General features: G+C 42.1%; 1 protein-coding gene across 1 annotated transcript; it reads left to right on the forward strand.

The window, feature by feature from the left end:
- Nucleotides 1-9,366: 9,366 nt before the first annotated feature.
- akirin1 (akirin 1) lies at nucleotides 9,367-25,582 on the forward strand. Its single transcript, XM_088932045.1, has 5 exons — nucleotides 9,367-9,763; nucleotides 19,987-20,133; nucleotides 22,356-22,490; nucleotides 22,832-22,903; nucleotides 23,792-25,582. The coding sequence occupies exons 1-5, from the start codon at nucleotides 9,559-9,561 to the stop codon at nucleotides 23,800-23,802; spliced, it is 570 nt and encodes a 189-aa protein (XP_088788171.1). The 5' UTR covers nucleotides 9,367-9,558; the 3' UTR covers nucleotides 23,803-25,582.
- Nucleotides 25,583-26,549: the final 967 nt, after the last annotated feature.

Raw genomic sequence — 26,549 nt, forward strand, 5'->3', positions numbered from 1 at the left:
TTTTGTGTCCATGTGTGCCCTGTGACGGACGGGCGTCCTGTCCAGGGCGTATCCCACCTTGCGCCTATTCCTCTTGGGATAGGCTCTAGCTCCCCAGTGACCCTGTATTGGATAAAGCGCATTAAAAAATGGATGGATGGAAAAATGGTCATAGCCTTTGAAGTGAATACAGGCAGTGCCAGTGCATTATGCAACACTATTCCGACTAAACATTAAACATGCTCTAATCATGTGCTGACCATGGTTTTGCATTGCTAAAGGCAGGCATTTCACCTGATTTGTCACGGTTTCTGATGAATCATATGCACTCCAAGGATGCCTTTCCACTCTTTCACTGGGAGCTCACTTCACTATGAGCTGCTATCATATCTGCAATAAACATTTAGAAGAGACGGGGACTTAGCAGCCAGGCCACAGGAGCATTTCCAGTAATGATTTTGGGAAATTATCCTGGACAACAGATTCATTTCCAAAGAGATAGCTTTTCAGCCTTTGACACACATAGCATTAACCATTTGCCTGTCTCAAGCAACTCACATCTCCAGCTGTTCGTGTGTAAGTCTACAGATTACAACAGACCACATGGATTTCAGAGCCTATGTTACAGATGTTTTCTAGCCCGCCACTAACTTCATGAGAGTCCTAAGACTCTTCATCTCAATGGAACAGTGCAGCCAGCATTGCTGTGCATTCAGACACCCAATGAGACTGGGCAATTAAGCCATTCCAAGATCTCTGCAATTCCACAGCGCTGATGGATTGAACTGCTGAGAGCCGGAAGACATTCTCCACGTGCCTCGTTCTGCACATTTGCCTGGTTTCCCCGAGCTCGGATTGCTAGGAAACCGTGTTGCCAACCTCAGGCGAGCTGAGCTCTAAAAACAAACTGTGCCCGTCTCGGGAATTCTCAGCTGCGGTTTCACACACCCCAGGGTCTGCTGGACATGGCCCCTGAGCGCACACGCCCAGAATACCACTGGAAAAAACGGCAGGGCAGACGAGAACATTTCTGTACCACTGAGAAAAAACCTCTGCCATTTCTGTAGGGCTTTCTTTATCATTATAATGTAAGAGTGCTTGAGAAATGAGCCTTTTCGACTTGTTTTGCTCACTCACATGGTTCTGAATGATAAAAATGAGTCTTTTAAAAGTTACCAAGCGACAGAGCCTCTGTCAATACATGGTTCATCCATCATCCAAGATAACCAGTTCTCCAAGATTAATCACCCTAAAAAATCTTTAATTGGGATGTCCCCAGGACTCCATGGGAAGAGATGAAAAACAAGGAGAAACACCAACTTCCTCTTTTGCATTTTGCAAATGCCTTGCTCCTACGCTTAGGACATCTGAAGTAAAAAATGCAGTCTTATTTCCCTTGTCTTGTCTTCAGTTCTTAAGCAGCTAAATGCAGCTTAAACAAGAGATGGTAAGTCCCTCTAGTAATATTTTTTTTAGCAACAAAGGCGAGAGAATGTTTTTCCCCAATGTATTTCAAAAGCTACTGCCAAGTTGATAACATATATGACATGTTCAGATGGTGCCTTACGTCACTGCACAACTGCGAAACTGTAAAATGATGCACTGTGCAGTGCATGATGCGAAAAGACAAATTCCTAATGCAAGAAATTGTATATGGCTAATAAAGTGATCTTATCTTATCTTATCCATACATCACAGTGGTAAAAGGAAGTAAAATAATTTAATTCAACAGAATTGCAAAGCAAAGAAGCTGATTCAGGAAGGAGCGATTATTAAGCCATACTGGTGTGAGGCTGGTCAGTACCTGGATGGGAGGCCTCCTGAGAAAAACTAAGGTTGTTTCTGGAAGAGGTGTTAGTGTGACCAGCAGGGGGAACTCACCCTGCGGACTATGTGCGTCCTAATGCCCCAGTATAGCGACAGGGACACTATACTCTAAAAAGGCGCCATCCTTCGAATGAGACGTAAAATCGAGGTCCTGGTTCTCTGTGGTCATTAAAAATCCTAGGGTGTTTCTCGATGCCAGGTGTAACCCTGGCGTCCTGGCCAAATTTCCCATTGGCCTTTACCAATCATGGCCTCCTAATAATCCTCCTCTATGAATTGGCTTCATTACTCTGTTCTCCTCCCCACTGATAGCTGATGTGTGGTGAGCGTTCTGGCGCACTATGGCTGCCGTCGCATCATCCAGGTGGATGCTGCACATTGGTGGTGGTGGTGGAGGGGAGTCCCCATTACCTATAAAGTGCCTTGAGTGGTGTGTCCAGAAAAGTGCTATATAAGTGTAAGCAATTATTAAAATTATTTTTTAAGGATTTTAGTACAGTACAATTCAATAGTAAACAGAATTAGTTTAAAATTCGATCAGATACATAGGCTGCAGCATTTCTTATAAAACTTTTTCATACGTTGGTTACATTCAGTTCTAAACCTATGGCACATGTGCAAGGGAATCATGTCACCGCTGTAGTCTGTAAGGAGCTCCGTGGCTATCTGTTGTGAAGAGAATGATAGCAAATAAACAAACTGATTATTAGAAGAAATGAAACTGTTAACAGGTGGGCAAAAGTAAGACAATGCAAAGCAAACTCCTAACCCCCTGGAATCTAAAACATACAGTATCTGGTTGGGAAAGAGGGGCAACGCAGTACATTAATCTGATTCAGGTTCAGCAGCGTTTGGTTTCTCTTGAGATTTTTAAAGTGATAAGAAACCTCTTGAAACTCAGGGCCTTTATCGCCTCCTTTCCGCGCTCGGCTCTTAACACCTCACCCAACTGCCAATGACCGTCCCCTTGAAAAATGATCTCCGTGTGTCTGCAGTGACATTTACCGCCGTATTTGACGAGGTTCCGTGACGCAGTGCGCCCGTCCACCTTGATCATTCCGCAGACGGAATTAACCGTCCATCGCGTGGTCTTGTGTGGAATTTTCACGCTGCTCATGCGGGCGAAACCCTCGGGATTCCGGACCTTTTGCTTTATTCTGAGTATTTTATTCTCTCCTCCAGCTGGTATTCTGTCATATGTGCACATGAGACTGAAATCAATCACCTATTACACTACACAACTGCTCTGTTCGATATTAGTAGTAGTCGCAGAAGCTGCGGCAGCAAAAGTTGCTTTAGCTCAGCCTGTCTGGATATTTCCTACGGTACTTGTGCCAACCACCCACGCAAAGTTTCACAAGTTCTCTTGAACACGCCTGCCTGGAACAAATACCGACACAAAAAGACATCGTGTTAATTAGTGAATGATTACAGGGGAATTAGACACTTTTAAATTTTGTGAACTAGCATCCAAAACACGAGACAAATGAACTGTGACCAAAGTGACAATAACTCACGAGGCAAGTGGGACAGCTGTTATCCTCTCATTAACTACGTGTGAAGACGTAGGGCGTTTGGAAGGCAAGTATCAACTATCAGACTACAGAGTCTTTGAAGGCATGGGAAACATCCAACAACAGTTTTCAACTCCTGGATCCTTGGGTTTTATAGTCAATCTTTTAGAGGAGAGAGCTCTCAGGGTTCTTACGCATGGCAAACGCGTTCACTTTACATTTTGCATTTTTAAATGGAAATTGATTAACTCTTTTTTTGCCTCTTTCACTTGAGCACATTTTCTTGCTCCAAACCTTACTTTACAAATGCCTTTGAACCTATTGAACTCCCCTGGATAGGATACATCATCTTTTTTTTTAAAAATGTGGGCATTTTTCTGAAATTAAAATGATACCAGTGCTGAAGACTGCTGAGAATTGCTGCAAAGTAAAATCAATTTACTTCTTTTGGCAGAACTTTGTTTCCCAGTGTCTGTTCTTGAGGAGTGTGGTGCGATAGCTTTATCATGTTAACAATGGTGATAGTGTGTAATGAGGTTGCCAAGGAAACACAGTGTGGGCACAATCATTCTATTGCAATATGCCAGTTTCAGGTGAGGTTTATGCCAAAGATACATAGTTTCTTGAAGAAAGAGAGGCCACATGCCTGACTGTACTACCAAAGCCCTTAGTTTTGCTTATCCAACTTTCCCTTTTAAATTAAGAAGTCTGTCAGGCTATACCTGAGCAATAATAAATAACATTAATCAATATGTCAGGGTCTTAAAAATAAGCCATTCAAGACATGTGCAGCACACAGAAAGCTCACATATAGAACTCAAGAGCTGATAATACAATAATTGTATAAAGAAGAGGAGAGTGATATAATGAAAAAGATTAAAGATTAAACTGTAAGCATTTGAAAAAAAGCTATCTATTAAAAGGTGCGTTTTAAGGTGAGAATGTAAAGCACCCATGTAGTCAGGATAGCGTAATTTGTTGGGTGAAGGGCTTTCCACAACCTAGGAAGATCAAAAGCTGTGTGATATCTACTGTAAGTGCATTGCAAATCACCCTAATGATTCATGCATATAAGGCTGTGGTGGAGTCTAAGGAATTAACCTTAACGACTAAATATATGATGTAGGTGAGGCACTTTGGCGAAGTGGTTAATACTGCTGCCTCACAGTGCCCTGACCTGGGACGCTGTCTGCGTGGAGTTTGTATGTTCTCCCCGTGTTTGCATGGGTTTCCTCCAGGTGCTCCGGTTTCCTCCCACAGTCCAAGGACATACTGGTAGGTTAATTGGCTTCTGTGAAAACCGATCCTGGTGTGTCTGCCTGTCTGTGTGTGTGCCCTGTGATGGACTGGCGTCCCATCCAGGGTGCACCCCACCTTGTGCCTGTTGCTTGCTGGGATAGGTTCCAGCTCCCCACGACCCTGGATCAGAAGAAGTGGTTGGAAGATGGATGGATGGATGGATGGATGGGTGGATATGTGAGGTGGGCATGTCCTCCTGCATTGCTGCATTGTCTTCAAACTCCACAGTTGCTTCAGCTCAGCGCAGTCAATCTGTCACCACCTGCATTACTGTGATTTAATCTGGAGCCCCAGAGGCGGCAAGGAACAGCTGAATCTGCGGTTGTTGCAAAGATCTTTTCCAATCAATGTTTCATTAGGACACAGACGTAAATCATTCATGGCTCATGCTTTTATCCTTGGAACAAACACTCTTTGATGCCGTGAAGAAGAACAGAACTACAACTTGGGGACGTTCAGGGTCTTGAGTGAAATTAATTAATTCTCAATCCGATTAACAATAACTGCTTGCACTGCTATGGCACTTTCCATCCTGAAGGATCTCAAATGTTTCATACATAGAAGAGTGTGAACCCATCTGTGTGACACTTTGCTGCCATTCTGCGCCTGCAGCCCCACTGCACAGTAGATCAGGTGAGGAAGAGAAGTGAGGAATTATTTCACCCACTGAATGAATGGGGAACTTAATGGTGCCCACATTGTACAAACCCAGAGTGTAATTAAGCCAGAATGCTGGGTTAGCATACTTATTCTAAAGACTGCAATGGGATCTCTAATGACAAGGTAGTCAGGACCTGGTATTTTATATTTATTTTGTTGTCTTTTGTTCTTATAACTATTCTGATGTCTGTTTTTGCTTGTCTTGTTGTGTGTTGTTGTTGTTACTACTGTAACACATCAATTTCCCTACGGGATTAATAAAGTCTTATCTATCTAGAAGGACAGGACCCTTTACAGCACAGTGTCACCAAACAGTGACATTGGTTTAGAAATTCTGCCCCGAGGGAAAGAGTGCCACCTACCGGTCCATCAACACCATTTACAGTAGCAACCTGGTTTGCCATATAGGTTCCCCATATTAGACTCAGCCTTTCAGCTGGAACAGACACATTTACTTGTTTTACATCAGTGCAGCAAACAGCTGGCACTATTAGTATCTTCCTCACCCGATCAGCTGTGAAACAATCCGAATCAGCGGTGTGATTCACGAATGTATTAAATATTTACTGTATATTATTTATAATACAAATATCTCAAGAAGAGAAGGGCCCGAGATGGCCTTTTAGCGTGAATACTTGAAAGTATACATCTCTTGACTGTTGGTGCCTCAGTCACAGATAACTTCTAAATTCTTGCTAGCAATATGAGACCAGGGGTGTAGGCTTAGGTTAACGTCTCGGAGACTGAACAAAAATCTTACGTGTTTAGGAAATCAGCTTTAGGATCCTTCTAACCACATTATTCGATACCGAGTCACAGGGGAGCTGGAGCCTATCACAGCAACCAACAGGCGCAAGGCACACACAGACACAAGCACACACACCATGACACATTTTCTGAGAAGCCAATTAACCTACCATTTTGTCTTTGGATCGCGGGAGAAAACTGGAGCACCCAGAGGAAACCCACACAAAAATGGGGAGAACATACAAACTCAAGACCTGAACCCAGGGCCGCTGGTCGGCATGTCAGCAATGCTAACCACTGCACCATTATTTTGCTCCAACTAAAGGATCACTTTATGCTGGGAATGTCAGTGGAAGTCCTTTTTTTTTTTGCTTTATTTAAGGCTACTCTAAAAAAGCAAGCATTAGCTAGTTCAGCACCCCACTGTGTATATAATACAACAAGAGAAACAAAAGAAGATGAAACAATTGTTTGTTTATGCGTGAGGGCTGCAAACCACCTGTAGCAACCAGCCAACCAGGAAGGAATTTGCTGTTGCATGATTTCTACAGCGAACGTCAGAATAAAAGCTCACAAAGCCCGGATCTTCCACATTCTACACCTACTGTGCCTTGCGGGTGTTGCCATATCATTTTCACCATCTAGAAAATGTGAGAAAGCAATAAAAAGGCACATATAATCACAGGCTATATAGTGTAGAGCCCAGAATTTGAATCAAGGGATATTTTGTTCAAATTGTACAATATACTAGTCAGACCTCACTTAGAATAAAATGTAGAAGAAGGTGTGCAATTTGTGTACACTTTCAGCCACACTTTATAAAACATTGCTACTTTGGAATGAGTTCGGAGAAGAGAGACCAGCTCCATTCCTGAGAAGACTGAGAGGAGACCTGATTCAGACTCTCAGAATCCTCAAAAGCTTTGAAAGAGAGAACCTGGTGAAGTTCTTCAGTTTCAACAGTGAAACGGGTTGTGCACTCTGTACTTGTTGAGCACAGGGACAGAATTTGAAACTATCGGGATGATTGTGCATTTAAACTGAGAACAGGAGGCACACAAAGGGTTGTGGGTGTTTGGGATAAAGTACCTAGCCATGTTGTTAAACCCCATACCCTGGTTTCTTTCAAGCTGGATGAGATCCTCAGATCAATTAGAAACTAGCAAACAAATGGCCTAGATGCGACAGATGCTTTCTTCCCATTTGTGACCTTTCTTACATTCCCATATCTGATTTTTCAGTCAAGCACGGAGCTGAATGTGCTCTCATTCTTTTGTGCTGTAGACACTACACGTTTCACAACTGTTGGAATATATCTGATTTTTGTTTTGTTGAAAGCAACCTTTGAATTTCACAGTCTTTGATTTTTTTTAATCAGATGGTGTCTGGACACAAAAGATAACATCTCCTCCAGTGATCCAAATAGGTTCCACAGGTTAAATACAGGACCCTTCTGAGAACAGCGATTTTTCATCTGTTCAGTCCTGATTGCAGTATAGTGCTACTGGGAAACAGATTGAGTCATAACTTGAACGCGTTCACAGTATTCTGAAAAACACTTTTCTAACTGCTAACAATGCCTGCTATCTTATACTGTGGCGTTGCTCAGCAACACTCTCAAAAATGGTACCTCCCTGCCAAGCTCTGTCTTCTGTCCACATGGACCAAGGTGCATAAACAGAGGGGTCCTATTTAATTATCTGGGTAACATGTAAGACATTCCTCCTTCCTATGTAATTAATAAATATAATTCCTTACACTTACATAGCACTTTTCTGGACACTCCACTCAAAGTGCTTTACAGGTAGTGGGGACTCCCCACCACCATCACCAGTGTGCAGCATCCACCTGGATGATGCGATGACAGCCATAGTGCGCCAGAACGCTCACCACACATCAGCCATCAGTGGGAAGGAGAACAGAGTAATGAAGCCAATTCATAGATATTAGGAGGCCATGATTGTTAAGGGCCAATGGGAAATTTGACCCTTACCAACACCAGGGTTACACCCCTACTATTTTCAAGAAACACCCTGGGATTTTTAATGACCACAGAGACTCAGGACTTCGATTTTGCGTCTCAGTCAAAGGACGGCACCTTTTTAGAGTATAGTGTCCCCGTCACTATACTAGGGTATTAGGACCCACATAGACCGCAGGGTGAGCGTCCCCTGCTGGTCCCACTAACACCTCTTTTCAGCAGCACCCTTAGTTTTTCCCAGGAGGTCTCCCATCCAGGTACTGACCAGGCTCAAACCTGCTTAACTTCAGTGGGCTGCCAGTTGTGAGTTGCAGGGTGATATGGCTGCTGGCATATAAGCAAATCATTTTTTTGCTTATACATTCCTGGCTCCCAATCAATTATGCTTCCGGGATGTGGAGAAAATATTTAGCAGAGTGTGTGGATTGCTTTTATGAGCTACCGTGCATCTATGTAAAATGTCTATTCGTTAAGACTTTTTCTTTCTTTGAGTGATACAATGTTGTCGTTCCTGAGACTGGAGCACACGAGTTCAAACCCGAGCTGACATATCGACATTCGTGCGCGCTCGGCAATATTCGTGAAAAGTCGGTACAATGATGTAACATTTAACCTCTCATGAAGTACAGACAAAAATGAACTCTTGCGTCGTCGAGGCAAGAAGTACGTGGAGATGGTACAACCGGAAAGTACAACTGGAAAGAAGCTGTTCCTTAATTGAAAGTTAATGCAAACTTTATTGGTACACTATAATTAAATAATAATACTTAGGTACCATTTACTAGCCTAGTAAAAACTATACATGTTCTCATTTGTGCACAACAGCTACCGTGCACTGGCTCAAGAGGTTGGCTTATGTCGGTTGCAAACAGTCGAAATATGCTACTTCGGCTAACAGTCAAAAAACAAACTGCCCTCTGAAAAAGAAAACCGTATAAAATCCATAAAATGAGGTTTGAGTTTTAACATTAATACAATTGACAAAATAAATTAAATGAACTTCAAACTATGTCAATGAAAAACTACTGTACTACATTAATGAATCACCTCACCGGCTGATCTCCCCCAAAATACTGTCTCCACAGCTACAGTGTGGAGTTTGTCCACTAAACAACAGACACTTCCCTCAGGGGTGTGATCGATAACCTAAACTTTTTAATGTTAGTATTTTGTACCATTTATTTTGAAAATTCGTATTCGCGTTTAGTCATTAGATGAATTTAAAACGATATGTTAGACGAGCAGGTTAAATGCTTGCACAGAGGTCAAACTTTCGCTTCGTTAAAGGTTTTGATAACCCCTTCGCCCAGGAGTGGCTCCGTCTTCCATTGTGACGTAGCTGAATTTTGTCTGAGGCTCGGCAGTTGGCACAGCAGCCCGGCCGGAGACGCCATTGTCGGCTGTAAGGGGAAGACAGACGGAGGGGGTTAGTGGGATTATTTGTTTTTATTGCTGGGGGTTCTTTTTTTTTTAACAAAAAAAAAAGAAAAGAAATAAAACACTTTTTGTGTTTTGCGTTGGTGTGACCTGCTCCTCATTTCTTCGGCAACCATGGCGTGTGGAGCTACATTAAAGCGGTCGATGGAGTTCGAGGCCTTGCTCAGCCCCCAGTCCCCGAAGCGACGGAGGTGCAACCCGCTGCCGGGCAGCCCGGCCACTCCGTCCCCACAGAGGTGTAACCTCCGGGCGGCTACGGACAGCCCGCAGCACTCGATACCGCCTCAGCCGATGGGAGGAGAGCACAGGCTTACCCCAGGTAGGATGCGGGAGGGGTGTATTTGGGTGGAAAGAAATCGCGGGAGGGGGGAGGGTAAAGTGAAATGGCGATGGGGGTAGGGGGTAGGGGGTAGGGGGCGAGGGGGGTCGTGTACGGTGTACGCGGGTCTCTGTCAACGCTGTCGGCTGAAGCGGCGAGCCATGCCCGCACACTCCCGAGCCGAGCCCTGCCTGGCGATCGCCTCGTCTGCCTTGGCTCGGTGCACAAGCTGTGATTGATCAGTCTGGCGAGATTTCGCTCCCTCACCCCCCCTCCTCGTCGTCCTCCTCCTCCTCTCTCTCCCTCCCTCCTCTCCTCTCCAGCTGGGAAGTCATCTGGGAGAGATGGGAAAGAAGGCGCAGCCCAGAGAGCAGAACCCGAACCGGGAAAATATCGCGCTTTGCATTTAATGGGGCACGGCGGGGAGCTGGCAGTTTTCCTGGCAGGTGTTGGCGGGTGAGGGAAATAAAAACCCGAGTGAGCTGATCGCGGCCCCCGGAGCAGCGCTGCCCACCCCCGCGCCGTGAGCCCCCTCAGTCGAGCTGCTGTGTGCACTTTTCCAGTCGAGGGGGTTGGAGCACCGGGCTTGAAACTTAAAACCTTTGCCTCGGTTGTTTTGGTTCAAACCTTCAGTTCCGGCGTATTTCAAAAGTGAAAGCGACCCAAGGCGTCCGGATTTGGGAAATCTGCACTGTCGGGCTCTCCCCCCCTCCCCCCCCCCGTGCAGGAAAACAAACAAAAAATAATAATTCCCGTCTTTCAGCCCGAGAGAATCTGGTTTAAACGGATCGTCATGTGTTTGTTTTTTTAACCTACATAGGACTCGCAAGTGAAAGCTTGCATTAGGAAGTCCACAAGTACGCCCGAACGGCATGTGAAAGCGCCGCTGCCCCCCGGTTTGTCCCCCCGTGTTTTAACGGCTCGCAGACGGAGCCCCTGCCGCGGCCGAGCGCTCCTGCCTGGGTGTCGGCGGGGCCTGGTGGTGGTGAGGGTGGGGGGGCAGGGCGGCAGGAGCGGGTCTCTCCGGCTTCCTGGTGCGCTCGCTCGCCCGCCGAGTGTCGCACTTGAAATTCGGACCATTTCAAGAGCCGGCCGTCTCGTGAAGGAATCGCGACGGCCACGGGAGAAAGAGGGAGGGAAAAAAAAAAGCTGGCACTTTTGTACTGTACACCACCCTCCCCTTGCTAAATTCCAAGGTTTTAACTTGAACGCCATTGCTCGGGGAACCGAGAGCCCCTCGGCTTTTCAAACGAGCCGCCCTGGATCCTGACGGACGGGGTTAGCGGTTAAAGCTGTGGTGAAATGTTTCTGTGAATTATCAGCACCCGGCTCCCAAGGGCTGTACATGTCTTAATCCAACACACGGGAGGTTTGTGACTAGCTAATCACAAGACTCTTGCTTTTCCTGTTACCATATTGTCTGGTGTTCTGATAGCGGCGTAGCCGTTTGTCAGTATCGCCTTACTTTGGATTTCTACTGCCAGTGCATTGTTCGTTAGTGTTTTTTCTACCTCATTGCCCACACGCTATAAAAAGCAACCTCCTGTGAGAATTCAATAGACTGGAGGCCTCTTGAGCTATAGCTCTGCTGTAAGAGATAATTACTTGGGTTTTAATGTTGAAATCCTGGAAAATAAATTGCACTTGACTCCCACTGCTAAGAGGTTTGGCAAGTTTGGTAAATGCTTATTTCAACCTAAAAGATCTCAAATTCTTTTTACTCCTCAAATAAATGACTTCTTTCAAGTATTTCAGGACTGTAGCTGTTTATGGAAGTGTCTGATTTTCTCCTTCAGTGTTAATTAGGGTTATTGGTTTCTTTGTGTTCTGTAAAGTTGCTTATTTAAGGAGCTTTAAAACTTAATACCCTGTAAAGCAGAATTAAAGGCAACTTAAGAGCAAATTAAAATGCAGCTGAGGTGTCTCTTTGGACTATGAGCAGCACAGTTCGTAGCGCCTAGTTTGGGGGTATCCAGGCTTAATGAATATACAGGTCAATGTGCAGAGATCTGGAAAGCACACTTGCTGATCCAGTAGAGACATTCAGAGTTCATCTGGAAAAAGAAAACCTTTTCTCTCCAGGAGCAGGGTTGAACACTCATCTGCTAGTTTAATAGAGCTCTGTATCAGACATCCTGCAGATTTGGACTAAGCAAAGCCTTTAGTTTGCGGTCATCATACTGCAGAGGATTCATAAATCTGAGGCCAAGTCTGAGTTTTCAGTTCTGCATTTCTTTTTTTTACAGATGTATTTTATGAAAGACACATCTGGAGACAGACATCTGTTAGACAATGAAGATCGCCAGTTAGAACTGCAATGAGAGACTAGGATGATTTTTTACAAATAAAACGGGAAGCACAGCCTTCTTGGTATGATACAGATCCTCATGCTGAGACAACTACTTTTGTAATGAGAAAAATGTCACCTCTTAGTCATCGGAGTCAGAGAAAGGTTTAACTTGGAACAGGAATTTTTAATTGATATGCTATGAAGTAGTTAAATATCCCTGGTATCCACATGATCGTCACGTTTGGTGATGTAAACTAAATGTTAGAACAGCTGGCCATGTCAGCACAGCAAAAGCATTGCTGTGTGTGCAAACTGTCACTTATTGTGACCCTCTTTTGTGTGTTTTACATAAGTCTCTGTGGACTAACCATCTTGTTCAGGTGTAACTTTAATAGAAGGCTCCTTGTTTTTCCAGTCTTCCCAACTGAATTTCTAGTGCTGAAATGCATCTGTAAGTGTCTCTTGTAGTTTATTTTTGGTCAGAACATTTGTTTAAATCCAGATGCCCTCTGTAGTCAAGTTTTGGGTTGGATCACAGTGCATCTGCAGTTTCTTCATTGCAGAGGAGAGTCATGCATGGCACAATATTGACTGGCCATTTTGAGAGCACAGTTACTTTGCTGCTTGATAGCTGCTCCTTGACATGTTTACCCGTTTTGTAATAAAGGCCACTACGGAGTCTGCAGAGAAGGAGCTGCCAGTGAAGGTAATTCAAGCTGTCACACACTGCACTATCAGTGGAAGGGATAGCAATGAAGAGTATAGCCTGATATGTTCTTTGACACATGCAGCAATATTTTGTGCTGCAGAGAACACTGTACCTTTTAACATGGTTTGTAAAGAAATTTGAAGCCTTGTTTTGGCCTATGTTGTGTAAACAGTCTAGCTGTTACAAGCTGTTTTTTGACAGTTAGCTGTAGTTTTGTGGTTGGTAAACCATGCTGAAAATGAGGGCTTTGTTTACTGTTGATGGTTTTACATAGTAAAAGTAAAGTTTGAAAGTGTTTGCTGATCCATGCTATGCTTCACCTTGTTTCTTGGGACAGTATTGACAATGTTTAGTTCGCTAGTTTTATTTGGAAAAACATGACTTAGTATGACATGCATTGGTGTCATTGGAAGGGAGCTGTGGAAATGGAGAGGATCTACATGTAGAATGATGAATGGCAGAGATGTCTTTACATTTATGGTTGTAGGTGTCTATTAACAAAGTATCCAGTTATTCTGCTGAAGCAGATTCACTGGCAATCCATAAGGATCCTTAGATTAGTAACATTCTATAAACCAAACAAACCAGTTGGGCCTCTAAACTGTAGAAGACAGACTGGCTAGTAGTTATTGAAAGTGTCCCTTGATGTTCTGCTTTATTTCCCACATTGTGTTTTTGAGCAGGTGACTGAAAGTCCTAAGGTGAGAAATCTGCCTCAGTTTTTTTCTTGTTGCAAGGGTCATTTTTCACAATAAACCCATCACACATCCTTTAAGTTGGAAAGATGCTCTGAGTGCCAGTGGTTTGATTGACTTTGGGATGTATGAACATGAGGCTGATACAAGTTGTGAAAATGAAGTAGAACAGGAAGTGGATATTTCCATAACACTTCTGTGCAGTAAGGTAACAGTCAGGAAATAATCCCATGTCTGTTTACGTAGTTCATGGCTCCTAAATTAGAAAGAAGTTGTGTTTTATATTAAATATTCTCTTCAGCATCTGCACACCCTTGGCTGCTGGGAAAAAAATGTGTGGTTTAATTATGTGATAGAAAAGACAGGGCTTCAGGCAAAGAAAAAGCTCATCCTTCTGAGTTCTGACACAATAGTGGTTCAGGATTCATTTCTTTGTATTTGTTTTTTTTTCATTGTCTAGTGCTTTCATGTTCTGAGTGATATGCTGGTGTATAACCAATGTGCTTTAAAGTCCTCCTCCTCTCCTTTGGACTAAGGTGTCTTAATCAAAAGAACCTTTATTTCTTGCCTGCGTGCTGCAGGTCAGAACTGTTCAATATTTGACCATTCCCGCCTTCCATGGTGAGAAGAGGCCTGTGTAAATGATTAGTTTGCAGGGTGTTTCAGTGAATCTTTGCACATTAAAGTATAACTATTGCAAAAAAACATTTTTCAAATTTGACTTTCCTGCTTTAGTACTAGAATTGCAATGCTGAACGCCTCCCACTCATGTCAAGGTAATTTAACCTTTGTTGCAGATGAAGGCTATAGTGAAATTTTCATGAAAAAACATGGCATTTTCCAAACCCACGGCTGATAAGATCTGTTCTGCTAACGTCTTGCACTCCTGCACTGTGATCAGGATAGGGGCAGGAGCCAGTCGACTTCACTGCAGTGGACTTTGTGTTCACATCTTGAACATGAAGCACGAAAAGCATGGAAACTGTATTTAATGCTTAGTGCATGTAGGTATTGGGTATTTGGGGTTTTTAACATGTAGAATGGAAGAGGTGACATGGTTGCATTTCCTTTGAATCGTTTCTACAGTATGTAGGTTCCCGTGTACACAATTATGGTATTGTGGTTTGCTTCACTGCTCTTTCTCTTACAGTTATCGTTGAGTACATGGAATAAGGCAGTTTAGGTTGCACCATCTGATGCAAGTCAGTCATTCTCTGCTTTTGTGTTGGAAGGCCAGCCTTACAGAATCCCCTTTCCTGCAGGTGGATTTAAAAGTTGAAACGGTTACTTGCTGGAAAATATTTTGCATGTGCCAGCATGTTGTATCTTTTTCATTTTAGGACATATTTGGGAGCTAGCTGTTCTACAGTAACAGTATTGTGCAAGTGTGATGCTTGTAGATTTGCTTTCAAAACAAAAATGGGGTGTGAGGCAATGTTTTTTTCCACTTATTAACCAAGTGGTATTTAACTTCCTTATTTTAGTTACTTTTTTGGCTAATGGTTTTTTGCAAAGTGCTTTACATTCATGCTAGTTTATGCAAGCCTGTATTTTACTTCATTTTCTTTAACCCAGGGGGACAACAGCAGCATCACACATATGCAGTTTGAACTCACTACCTTCCAGTTCATGATCCAGAATCCTAGCCACTATTGCACACTGCCAGTGACTTTGAACTTGCTTTAGATTTCTTGAGATTGATGTAGTTTAGCAAGGCTCAGTGAATGGCAGTTCCTACCTGTCCAAGATAATGGATGAACTGTATGACACATAAACGAGGAATGACCTGATTTGCTATTTTTGTAATCACAAATGTGAAAACCTTGGTTTAAATGACAAAACCGAATGATTTATAGCCTTTTTAGGGACTTTATGTACTAGGACAGCCAGATGTGATTGTTGTCCAGCATTAGACTGGTGTCCTGTCCAGGAGGAGAGCAGCCATGTGCTCTGTCCTGCCTCAGGCTTCCCTTGTTCTGAATGGGGTTCATTGTATTAGCCAAGTTCAATTTGCTAAACAAATAGCCAACTAGCTTGTTGACTGTGAAGTGAAATATGGCTTGTTTAATAAAAATGACAAGTTGCAAGCTACAGCTAATGCTATGATTAGCAGAGGTGTGTTAATGGCTGCTGTGTATATTGCTACGGTTTCCACGGAGACGAGTTGCTGACAAGAACTGATACCTTTGCTGTGGTGAGAGAGCTCTGTGCAGCACTAACCTTTTACAGAAATGAGATTGGGCCTATTCACGCTTCGAATGAGCTCGACCGAGCCTCATTATGCGTCATCCACTCTGAGTGGTCTTTTGTATAAAAGTGCAGATCTTGTGAGAAGACCATGAAAAAAGTACTTGATGTGGCAGGGGTGCTTTCACTCCTCAGTAGCTAAGTGGTCTATGTTTTTTGCACCTCTGGTTTTACGTTTTTAATTGAAATGTTTTAATCAGTTACTAATTAAAAGGTGTACCTAAATCGCCTAACTCTCGGTGCTTGCTGTTGAAAAACAGCAGTGTGGTTTTCCTCCTCCCTTAAATTTTGTGGCAGCTGCTAATGGCCAGTTTGCAGTCTGGTGTCATCTGGGCCACACTGCTGCACGGTGGCATTGAGAGTGCAGTCCCTGGAGAAACCGCCTGCAGCAGCTCTGTCTCTCTTGCTGGAAGGGGATGGCACTCGGAGCTGAGCAGTCCTTCAAATGACTTAATGCAACTGGGTTCATCCAGGCCTTTGTAGAGACTGTGCTTTTCCTAGACTTGGCTTTTGTAGTTGAATGTTAAGTGGACAATCTGATAAAATCAAATAAGCTGTTGGGAGAATATGTCCCAAAAAGAAAAACGGGAGGTTTTACATGTACTGCAGTATTTCATGGAGATAAGCATGTAAAAAATAGGTTCCTGCTCGAAGCCAATTCTGCAGTGCATTCAAGTTTTAATTCCCTTTGTGCTAGTCAGAGCATGCTAGAATAAAAATCATAATGACAGATGAGTTTGTTGCCTCTGGCAGAAGGCTGTCAGATTTTTCTTTCTTCTGTTCCAGCCCTTTAGACTGTTGAAACCGTATCCCCTTCTCAGACATGGTGCTTTGATTCATCTTAACATCTACTCTGCAAAACGGAGTGTTCAAGAAGCCACAATGAAATAAAGAATGTTTTACAGCACTGCAACATTGCCTGACACATCATCACAAATATACAATACATGGCTCATGATAAACATTTTATCCAGGATTTGGGAAAGGCTGGACAATTATGAAGACCATAATTAAAATTTGAGCAAGAAACAATTTGCCACTCTATGCATCTAGTTTGAAAGTTGCACTTCACAAGGCTGTGAATGAAACACCAGTCTCCAGTTTTTCACACCGTTCCTTGTATTACTTCTCTACTGATGGAGTGATTCAACCTGTGCCAGCTGTTTCCTCTGTTTCATCATCACAAGGTTTAATGGAAGGTTGTGCTATCCTTTCATCTTGCTATGATTTTCCAGCGTATTTCAATTACAGCAATTGAAAGTAGTTGTAATGGAGATGTTCTAGCCCTGTGTCACTCTTAAGGAAAAGCATATTGGCAATCTACATCAAATCAAAATAATGAACAGCTTAAGACCTAGCCAAAAGGCTCTTTAAAAATATGGTTACAACATGTCTAAATTGAAAGAAATCATATCCTCAACACCTACCAATTATGCTACAGCAGTCTTTTCCTGTGGGATGCCAGAATGTAATTTTCTGGGTATGATTTTAATACCAGCTTCTCTGGAGTAGTGTTTGTACCAAGCACAGGAGTTTGTAATAAGTAGCAAGACTTGTGTTTAGGTAGGCATCTTTGACTGCCTTTGTTAGTACGTGCAGATCTATTTGAACACAAGTTAAAGACATGGGATTTTGAGAGTAGATGACTGATCCAAGGATCTTATCCAGGTGTTTGAGAGAAGCAGAGTTATGGCTTCACCAACATGGCAGGGTAGCTTGTTCTACACTCTCAAACCCCTTTGCCTTAAGACGTGTCTCCTGTTCTTGGTTTTAAAGGCACCTCCACATAGTTTCCACTTGTGGTGTTCATCTGTTTCGGAAGACGTCTGCTGGGTTGACTGATAATACCTTGGAGGGTTTCATACACTTGTATCGGATCCCTTTGCACTCTTCTGTTCAACAGTAAAAGGATATTCCCTTAAGCTCCAAAGCAGCAATATCTTTTCTATAAAATGATGAACAAAATTGTACACTATTCTAATGTTGAAATATTAAACACTTGATGTCATTCTAAATGTTTGTACAAGCACAGTTAGGCTGGAAACAAATGTCCTCAAATAAGTATCATAACATGTCTATTACTGCAAAGATTTTCTTAAGTGGCAAGGATGTTGTTTTTATAGTCGGCTTTTATTTTTTCTTAGGTGTCTTTTCGAGTCCTGTGTAATATTAAGAGTGTAGGTTGATCTATGTGTATGCGTATAGAGTAGTTACTAATGCCCATTTTCCAGTAAGATTAACCTTTTGTGTGGCTGTGTGATCATTGCCTGGCTTTCTACACAGAATGCATCCCTCAACTCTTTTGAATTCTAAACTCCCACCATTATGCTTCAGCACTGAAAGGGTAATGAGTTGGACACTCTGCGTACGTACATATAGTCTGATTTATCTAGCTAATCTCTGTTCGCCACCAGTCCGCTTTTCCTTCTGCTTCTGTGCTTCTGCTTTCTCCAGTGACGGAAGTGGTTGTGACCCGGTTTGTCCAGCCTGTAGTCACAGTGGGGAGGGGCTTCCATCAGCTGGCCTGGCTGTACTTCCTGGGAGATTGACATTGACCTTTATTAACAAATTTTGGGGGAAGTTTTTTTTCTAACGCATTTTTCTTTAGGAGCCTTTTTCTTTTAAACTTCATGAATATCCCTGCTGTACAGCCAGTTGATTATATTTTATGCGTACTCTGTGCAGTAAACTGCAGTGCATTTGAAAATCGGCTCAGTGGGAAAATCGGCTCAATAGGGAGGGAGGTAGAAGAAAGTTAATCGTATATAAAGACAGAAGCCACAATGTGTAATTGTTTTTGTGTGTTATCTTTAGAAGCTTTTTTTGGCAGTGGTTTTCTCAACCCATCTTGACAATACACTCACCTGCTTATCAGGCCTGCACGTGCTCTGGTTTGAAGTCCCGCTGCAGGACAGCTGTTCACAGATGAGTCCCAGTTGTGCTGGACTAGAGGGGTTGGTGCAGTTTAACATCTCATGCAGAGACAGGCAGCAGGTCCAGGCTGTTGTAAGTCCTGTGTCTGTCCAGTGGATTTGAGCTGCATGTTCTTGAATGTGGCAGGTCCCATGTGCTCTAATTGATGTTGGATCTCTTTGCACTGTCCTCATACTTGCCTGTCTGTTGACAGGCAGCAAGGCTGCCCTGAAGGGCAGTGCTTTGTAAATAGGATAGAGGCTGCACTGCCCCCACCCCCTCTTTACTGTGATTTGTATGCTTTGTTGGTTTTGCTTTGGCAGACTACATTATAGCAGATTACTTTCCTAATGTGTCCCAAAGTGCTGTCAGTATTTAATGTGCCAAAATGTTATTGTAGTAAATTGGTTAAAGTTGTGCTGTTTTTTTCTTTCCACAATTATTATACAATTTGAGTTGTAGGCTGACCTCTATTTCTCTTTTTATCCTATGTGTTGTTCAGTGACATCATTAATGAACTTTCAGCTTATTTTTTTAAGTTCTAAAACACATTTTAGTGGTGCACTTATGGTGCACTGTCTTGTGGCCTGATTTCAGCTGTCAGGCTATTCTAGGAATGGTCAAAAAGCAGTTCAGGTCCTTATTCTTAAGCTGTATAGTGTCATTTGCTGAATCTTCGGTGTTCGCAGTTAATGATATTCTGCAAATCTTTATTTGCTCATGCATGAATCCTGGCATAAAGTTCCAAGTCCAATGTGAAGGATGTTAACTTTGAAGTTGTTTTGACCACTCTGGGTTTCTTAAGCTGACTTTATGATTTGGCTAAATGAGACTTTAAAATCAGATTTGCCTTGGGGCATTTTTATACTCAACTAAAAACCTGACCAATTTGTTTTTCTGTGGGGTCAAGAAGCAGTAGTTTGGTAAACGTTTCAGCCTCTGCCTGGATTGCGGAGAGTTGGGTCTGGATCAGAGAGCAGATGTCTGTTTTCAGACGACGTCTCCAGAGCCATTGTTCAACTTCACCGTTTTGGCCTTGTGAGCAGCCCCCCCCTCAGAGTTTGTCTCCTGTGTGGTATGGATCTGACATGACCATACATGCAGCGAGCAGTTATTTGTGAAATGCTGTTGTTTCAGGAGAGCTGATCTAGCGTGATATGTTGAAGTTGATGAAATTACTGTTTGTATTGAATTGTGAGCCACAACCTTCCTCTAACGATCGCAACAAAAAAAATTGTCGTCCACTATACATAAATGACTTAAGTATGAAATATGTATCTTATATGGTGAGAATTACCACTTACTCTCGTTTCATGAATGCCACGTGCACGGTTGTCTAAATTCTGTCTCTCCTCTCGGCTTTTTACAGAACAGATCTTTCAGAACATCAAGCAGGAGTACAACCGCTACCAGAGGAGACGTCAGCTGGAAGTCGCTTTCAACCAGAGTGAGGGCTGCAGCTCCAGTGACGGGCCGTCCCACGCCACGGTCCTCCCTGCGCCCAGCTCGCCCCCAGGTTAGACACTTCACTGACTTAGCACTTGGGACCCGTCTCATCCGGGCCACTCAAGTCCTCTAGGCCTGTTTGTGCAGGTTTTAATCAGCTGCTACGCTTTTTCATCCCAATGCCTTGCATAGCTGTCAAAACTGAAGGTGCTCAGTTTCAGGAGAGATTTTATTTGCCAGTTCTTGATAAGCGTATTCATTTGTTTTCAGGTGTCAGGTGCCTTGTTTCAGTCTGAAACAAGGCCCGTGAAGCTGTTATTAAGGTTTAGAATTTGGCTAAGCCCTGGGCTTGGACATGTGCTGGGTGTCGAATCCAGTTTAGAGTTTCCATGCAGTCAGTATGCTACTGCAGTCTGTCACTGGTGATTTTTAATATCTGAAATGTCTTTTTGCTTTGTCAAGTGATTGTTCTCGGTGAGTAAAAGTGGCACTTTTCAAATGACCCTGTGCACAGAAAAACATTTTTATGCTGAGTTTTATTTCAAAGGCAACATGGATAGTGCATAATATTTTGAACTGGAGGCTGTTTTTAACAGAATGTCATGGGTACTAGGAATAAGCACTGTGCTCCCCTGCTTGTATGGTTCTTGCAGTGCCATGAGAAAGTAATAGAACTAGATTTGGAGATCCCAGTGCTTGTTACTGGAAATGGCTGCATTAAACTGCGTTTTTCACCTGAGTGTAATGTTATACATTTGCTGGCCAAAATATTAGGAACCCATTTATGATGTCAATTAGTACTGTATCCCAAAACCTATGTGAAAAGTGGAGTCACCAACAAATTTCAGTTTCCAGTATGCAAAGCTGTAAACAAACACCCGGTAGTGTGTTCACTATTTTTATCACCGTAAGCCTACTGGACAAGAACCTGTATGTTAGACAGGTGAGAGCAATCTCAGCAGGTTTTGTTTGGAAGAAAACCTGTTGAAAAGCCTTGTTGCCTTTTTTCTTTTGTTCCAGACAGTGGGTTTACAGCTGATGCGTATTGCTTGCGCTTGTAGGAGCATTACAGAACATTTGAAAACAAGAGGAGACTGCATTATTCTCTATCCTCTCCGTTTACTGGTAGCTTATTGATCAGATGACTTCATCCAGCAGTGTCTTGAAGGAACCCATCAACAACATGGCTGAGTAGCTTATTCCAGACTCCTGCAAATATATATTTAACCAGTGTGTAAAAGATATTCTGTTCTCCTGTTTAAATGCACTTGCCCATAGCTTCCGGTCTGTTCACTGGTTTGTATTTCACTGTGGATTCTGAAGAAGCCTGGTAGATTGACTTTGTTTAAATTGTCAGTTGATCAAATCTTTTTAGTCTTGAACATACATTTTCAGACTAAAAGAAATGCCCTACTCCTGTTTCCTTTTCTGAATTGCACAATTGATATAAATGCTGTTAGTTTAGTTAAGTGCTAGTAATCAAGGCATGTTCTGTTAAAATTCTACAATGCATTAGTAAAACCTGATGTAGAATACTGTGCAGTTTTGGTTACCACATTATAGAAAATATTGTTGCTCTGTAATCCATCCAGAGAAGATCAACCAGATACATTCTGGTTTAAAGGAATGATACATTAAAAACTAAACCTTTTAGTCTTGAACAGCAACGGTTAAGCAGAGCCCTGATTCAAGTATCGCTTAACCTCCACAACAACTCTCGACTCACTTCATTTAAAACTGAGGAGGAAGCTCTTTGCACGGAGGGTTGTAGGAGTATAGAACAAGGTGCTTTTGCATGGTTTTGAAGCCAATGAGAGGTCTTCTTTCAAGAGAGTTGGAGGAAATTAAAAAAAGGCCTAAGCGTGGATATGTAAAGGAATATTCCTTTATGAATGTTATCTCAAAATGAATGATAATGGTCATGTGAAAGCATTTCCTGAGTTTATCATCCAGTGTAAATTGGTACTGCATTTACCTTGCTGGACTATCATCACTTGAGATTGCACTAGTTCTCAAAACCAGTGGCAGAGTTCAAATAACTGGATAATGTATAGTAAGAGGTTCTCTTAATCCTTAGTTTTTGTGAATTATAAGCATTTTAACTTGGTTGAATTGAGATAATTTGCCTGGTGTCAGGTATTCAATTGGCTTATCTTTTTATATCTATTGTCCTTGAATGATGCAGAGTATCTGGAAAATGTCCCTTGGTAAATCCCAGCTGGCAAGTGGTCCAGAGCTGCGTGTTGCAGCTTTTGGCTAGGGATCTGATGGAACGATGTCCTGTCTGCACAGGTGCCTCCTCAGTAAAGAAGGACCAGCCCTCATTCACACTGCGACAGGTCAGCTTCCTCTGCGAACGCCTTCTCAAAGACCATGAGGAGAAGATTCGTGAAGAGTATGAACAGATCTTAAACTCAAAACTTGCAGGTAAGACAAACTTAGAGCACTTGCTGTATTTAGATGTTTTGTATCTAGCATAAAAGGTGAATACTTGCTATACAGTTAACACAGCTGTTCTGTCTGGCACATTTGAACTGTACAATTTATATAATACTTCTCGGCAGGCAGTTAAGATAATTTCTTTGCAATTAGTGATGCCTGCTCTTGAAAATAAGATTTGTATGGTGGCAAGAATTTAGTGTTTTACTGCTTCTAGCTGTGTATTTTAAATGTATGATGTCCTTTTTTTGACACTTCAGGAAGTGGATTGCACAAAATGGATGCATGTACTTACACTGCAGTAATGCATAATGTTTCTTTATTTTTAGAACAATATGAATCTTTTGTGAAATTTACACAAGATCAGATAATGCGGCGATATGGGGCAAGGCCAGCAAGTTGTAAGTATATACAGTGTTAGAAATGATGTGCTTCATATTGTTTATATCTTTGAATGTCAGATGTGGTTTAGCTCCTTAAAGAAAAATTACTGCCAACTGTATTAGTTTTAGACCTTTTCTCTTTGAAATTTTGCCTTGTTTCTGCTTTCCCACATCTGTCTTGACAGTCTGTATCTGCTGTGGCTGGGCTTTGAACACAAAACACTGTGGTTGATGGCACCTTAGGCATGATGTATAGAAAAGGGCAGTAATAAACCAGCCCTCCTACTCATCAGTGATGTGATTTTCTATATTATCTATATATGGTATCCTCTATTTCTCCTTTATCTGAGCATCCTGTTGGTATTACGTTGGTGTTTCCTGGGTGGTGGTGGTAGGTGTGGCTGATCAGTGTAGTGCAGGCAGTTGCTGGGTCTTCAGCTGGTTGTGAACCAGGATCCACAGGTGACTGAGCTGGGGTTGGGTGGGGTAGCATTGCCTTCAGGCAGCGACCTCTGGCCCTTGCTGGGGAGGGTGGGTGACTAGTTGCCTCTCCCGTTGGATCTTAGGGGCTCACAGTGTCAAATTACAGGGCAGTGTGTTAAGGGAATGTTTCTTTAGGTCCTCTTTTTCTGTGCTGTAAAGAGGTTGTAAGGGTATACCAGGCTTTTAAATGTTGGTTTCGAAATAAAATGATATAAAACAGAAAATACAAACATTTCAGTTTTTAAAAAGCGGTGTGATCTGCTTTTATCTCTCCTTCCAGATCTGTGATCTGTTCTAGAAACCAGTGCAGATCTTTAATTTTCTGTTTCATGCTTCTCTTAACAGTTCATTTAAAGATTTAATATAAAACATTGGATATTCCTTAACTTGTTGGATTGTCATTTAATTTATTTTCTTTTGCAGATGTCTCTTGAAGAACTCTGTCAATCAGTAGGTACCAGCTTTCACCTCAAGATGGCTGCTGTACTTTTTTTAAAATTTCTTTTTATGTTTTTCCAAACTGTTTGGTGCCATGGTTTATCCACGTTTTAATCCCTGGAAGAATTACTTCACAACTTTTTTTTTCTGCCGGCCCACATTAAGAAAAAGGAAATCGTTCTTGATTTACTCTAATTTTTTTTTGTACAATTCCCCAACGCTGAAGCTCTGCTCCTGTGACCGTTCTGTATTACCCGTCAAACTTCTCAATGGTTTTTGCTGCAGCAGCTAAGAAACCCTGCCTTTTTTTGTACGTGGTCCTTGAAACGTGGATTTTTTTTTTCAAATAAACTTCTGCGATAAAGTCACTTTTTATGTAGATAATTCATTTTTGGATTCTGTATTTTAGTGCACTACAGTTGTTTGTACAGTTTTCTTTTCACTGTCCCAGGATGCAGAATACTATATATCAAGACAATTGAAGTTCTTCAACTGAATGATTGTTTTAATGCTGTAGAATACCTAACTGAACTCTATGGAATAAACATACCAGGGTTTAGTGCTTGCTATAGGTAAAAACTGATCCATGACCATTAGGCCCACCTGTTTTTCTGAAGCCACTCCAGGAACAGTCAGCACGTTATGCCTATGGAGTGCTTTACGTGTTACCATTAACTGCAGAATATCAGTGGCAAAGTAAGACTGTTGATTGTCTTGAACTTGCATATAAACCCTTTAATACCATGCTATATACTGTACAAGAAAACCAAAAATGAGTAAAACCGGCATGATTTTAAAGCATTGTCCAGTGTACAGAGGTACTGCAGGTTGAATGGGCTGTTATTAAAGGGACAATTTGAATGTACCCACTAGGAGTGTGTGATGAAACTGCATGACTTGGCAAGTTGGAAATGACTGGCTCTAGAAAAACTCATTTGTACAGGTTTTTTTTAAGCTTCTCGCAGGGAATCGTGTAATTATGACAACGAAACTTGACAGACCTAAATATAAAACAGCTGTGAACCCAGTCGTCTGGATGTTTGTATAGTTTTTTTGTTACTTTGATTTTCTTTACATTTTACATATTAATTGAATGTCATTTCTACTTAGATATAGGTTAGAATGTATCAGCACAGATCAATTAAAAAAAAAAAGCACAGCCTGCTTTTTTTTGGAAGAGTACATGCCAGCAGCATGAGTTTTCCTTAAGCAGTGGGTCATAGTCTCACTGGTTTAGAGAAAGTGTTTGGACTTCATCATAATGTTGAATGTATGCAAGAAACTACCTTGTACACTTCAGTTAAAACATTATGAGCTGTTTTATGTCTGAGCCAGCATTGGAGGAACGTTTGAAGTTAAGGTTAAACAAAAGCCCTAGTTAAGGATAACTAAAAGAGACAGGTTATGATATTTGCCACAGAGCAAGAAACTGTTAAGAGGACCACATTGTCATAGCAATGCCTTCTGTCTGAATGATGCAGTATTTTTCTTTTTTTTTTACTTAACTGACTTGTTTGAATTGTCTCTGTATGTATATATACTTTGAAGCATATGTAAGTGGGGGGAAAGTTGTCATTTTGTAGGACTGCCATTGCATTTTTTGTGAAGCAGTTTCTTTGATTGACAAAAGTGATACGTGCTTACCAATGAATTGTTTTAGAGGACACCTTACCAAAAAAAAAAAAACAGCAACATTTTCTCTTTGTACAGATCTTTCTTTTATTGTGTAGTGTTAACAGGATTAGTTGAGAAGAAATAAATTGATTGAAAACAAAAGCTTGTCGTCTCTTTTCCTAAGGTTGGGTGTACACTTGACAGGTACTGCTGAAACTGATGACTATTGGGCAAAAGGCCTACAGTCTGACAGGGAGCAGAATTACTCAGACCGTCAAAATACTGATATTGATCACTGGTGGTGTACAGTGGGCATCGAGAAAGACTTCATCCTAGGATTGAGCTGCAATTGTGAACATCAAGTAGGAAAACATGCCACAAAGTCATTTTCTTGCTTGAAGAAATGGAATTTAAGCATTAAAATTACCAGCTAAGAATGCTTATTGGGAGCAATGTTTTCCAATTTTGGATCTCAGATTGTAAAGGGTATAGTAAATGTGCTGAAAAAAAGTCCGATTCTTGATTTTTGTTTTTTAAATCTTGTCCAGCTGTATTGCATTGTGGGGTCTTTTGTCAGTTGACATCAGGTATGTGAAAAATGGCCAGGGACTGTAGTGCTTTGTAAGAAAGGGTCTGCAGTGCAAGGGCAGTACCTAAAGTGTGTTACTTGGGAAGGTGGGCAGGGCTGTTTGGGTTGCTTGGATGTAAATGAGATGAGCATTTGGTCTATCCCAGCAAACTGGGCATGAGATGGGAATGGAACACCAGTCCATCGCTGGGCAGACTGACACCAATGCAGAGACGCACATACGCATTAACACCAGGACCAATTTTCCCAGAAGCCAATTAACTTATGTTTTAGGATTGTGGGAGGAAACCCATGCAAACATGGGGATAACATACAAGCTCCATGCAGGCAGCAGCCTAGGAACTGAACCTAGGGCCCCAGCACTGTGAAGCAGCAATACTAACCACTGTACTATGGTGCTGGGATAGGCTCTGGCTCCCCCGTGACTCTAAAGTGGGAGAAGCAGTTAGAAAATGGATGGTGTGTTCTCGTCTTTGCACGCTTAATTGGGAGTACAGTAGACGTTTATACAGTTACTCCCCCTGGTGGTTAAAACGACGA

This window comes from Atractosteus spatula, chromosome 14, assembly GCF_055471065.1.
Source record: "Atractosteus spatula isolate fAtrSpa1 chromosome 14, fAtrSpa1.hap1, whole genome shotgun sequence".
Taxonomy (NCBI): domain Eukaryota; kingdom Metazoa; phylum Chordata; class Actinopteri; order Semionotiformes; family Lepisosteidae; genus Atractosteus; species Atractosteus spatula.

Bases quoted from the DNA above. Each gene is read 5' to 3' on its own strand.
- akirin1 (XM_088932045.1), top strand. From the start codon at position 9,559: ATGGCGTGTGGAGCTACATTAAAGCGGTCGATGGAGTTCGAGGCCTTG. The intron at 9,764-19,986 runs GTAGGATGCGGG...GGCTTTTTACAG, and splicing joins AGAGCACAGGCTTACCCCAG to AACAGATCTTTCAGAACATC. The intron at 22,491-22,831 runs GTAAGACAAACT...CTTTATTTTTAG, and splicing joins CTTAAACTCAAAACTTGCAG to AACAATATGAATCTTTTGTG.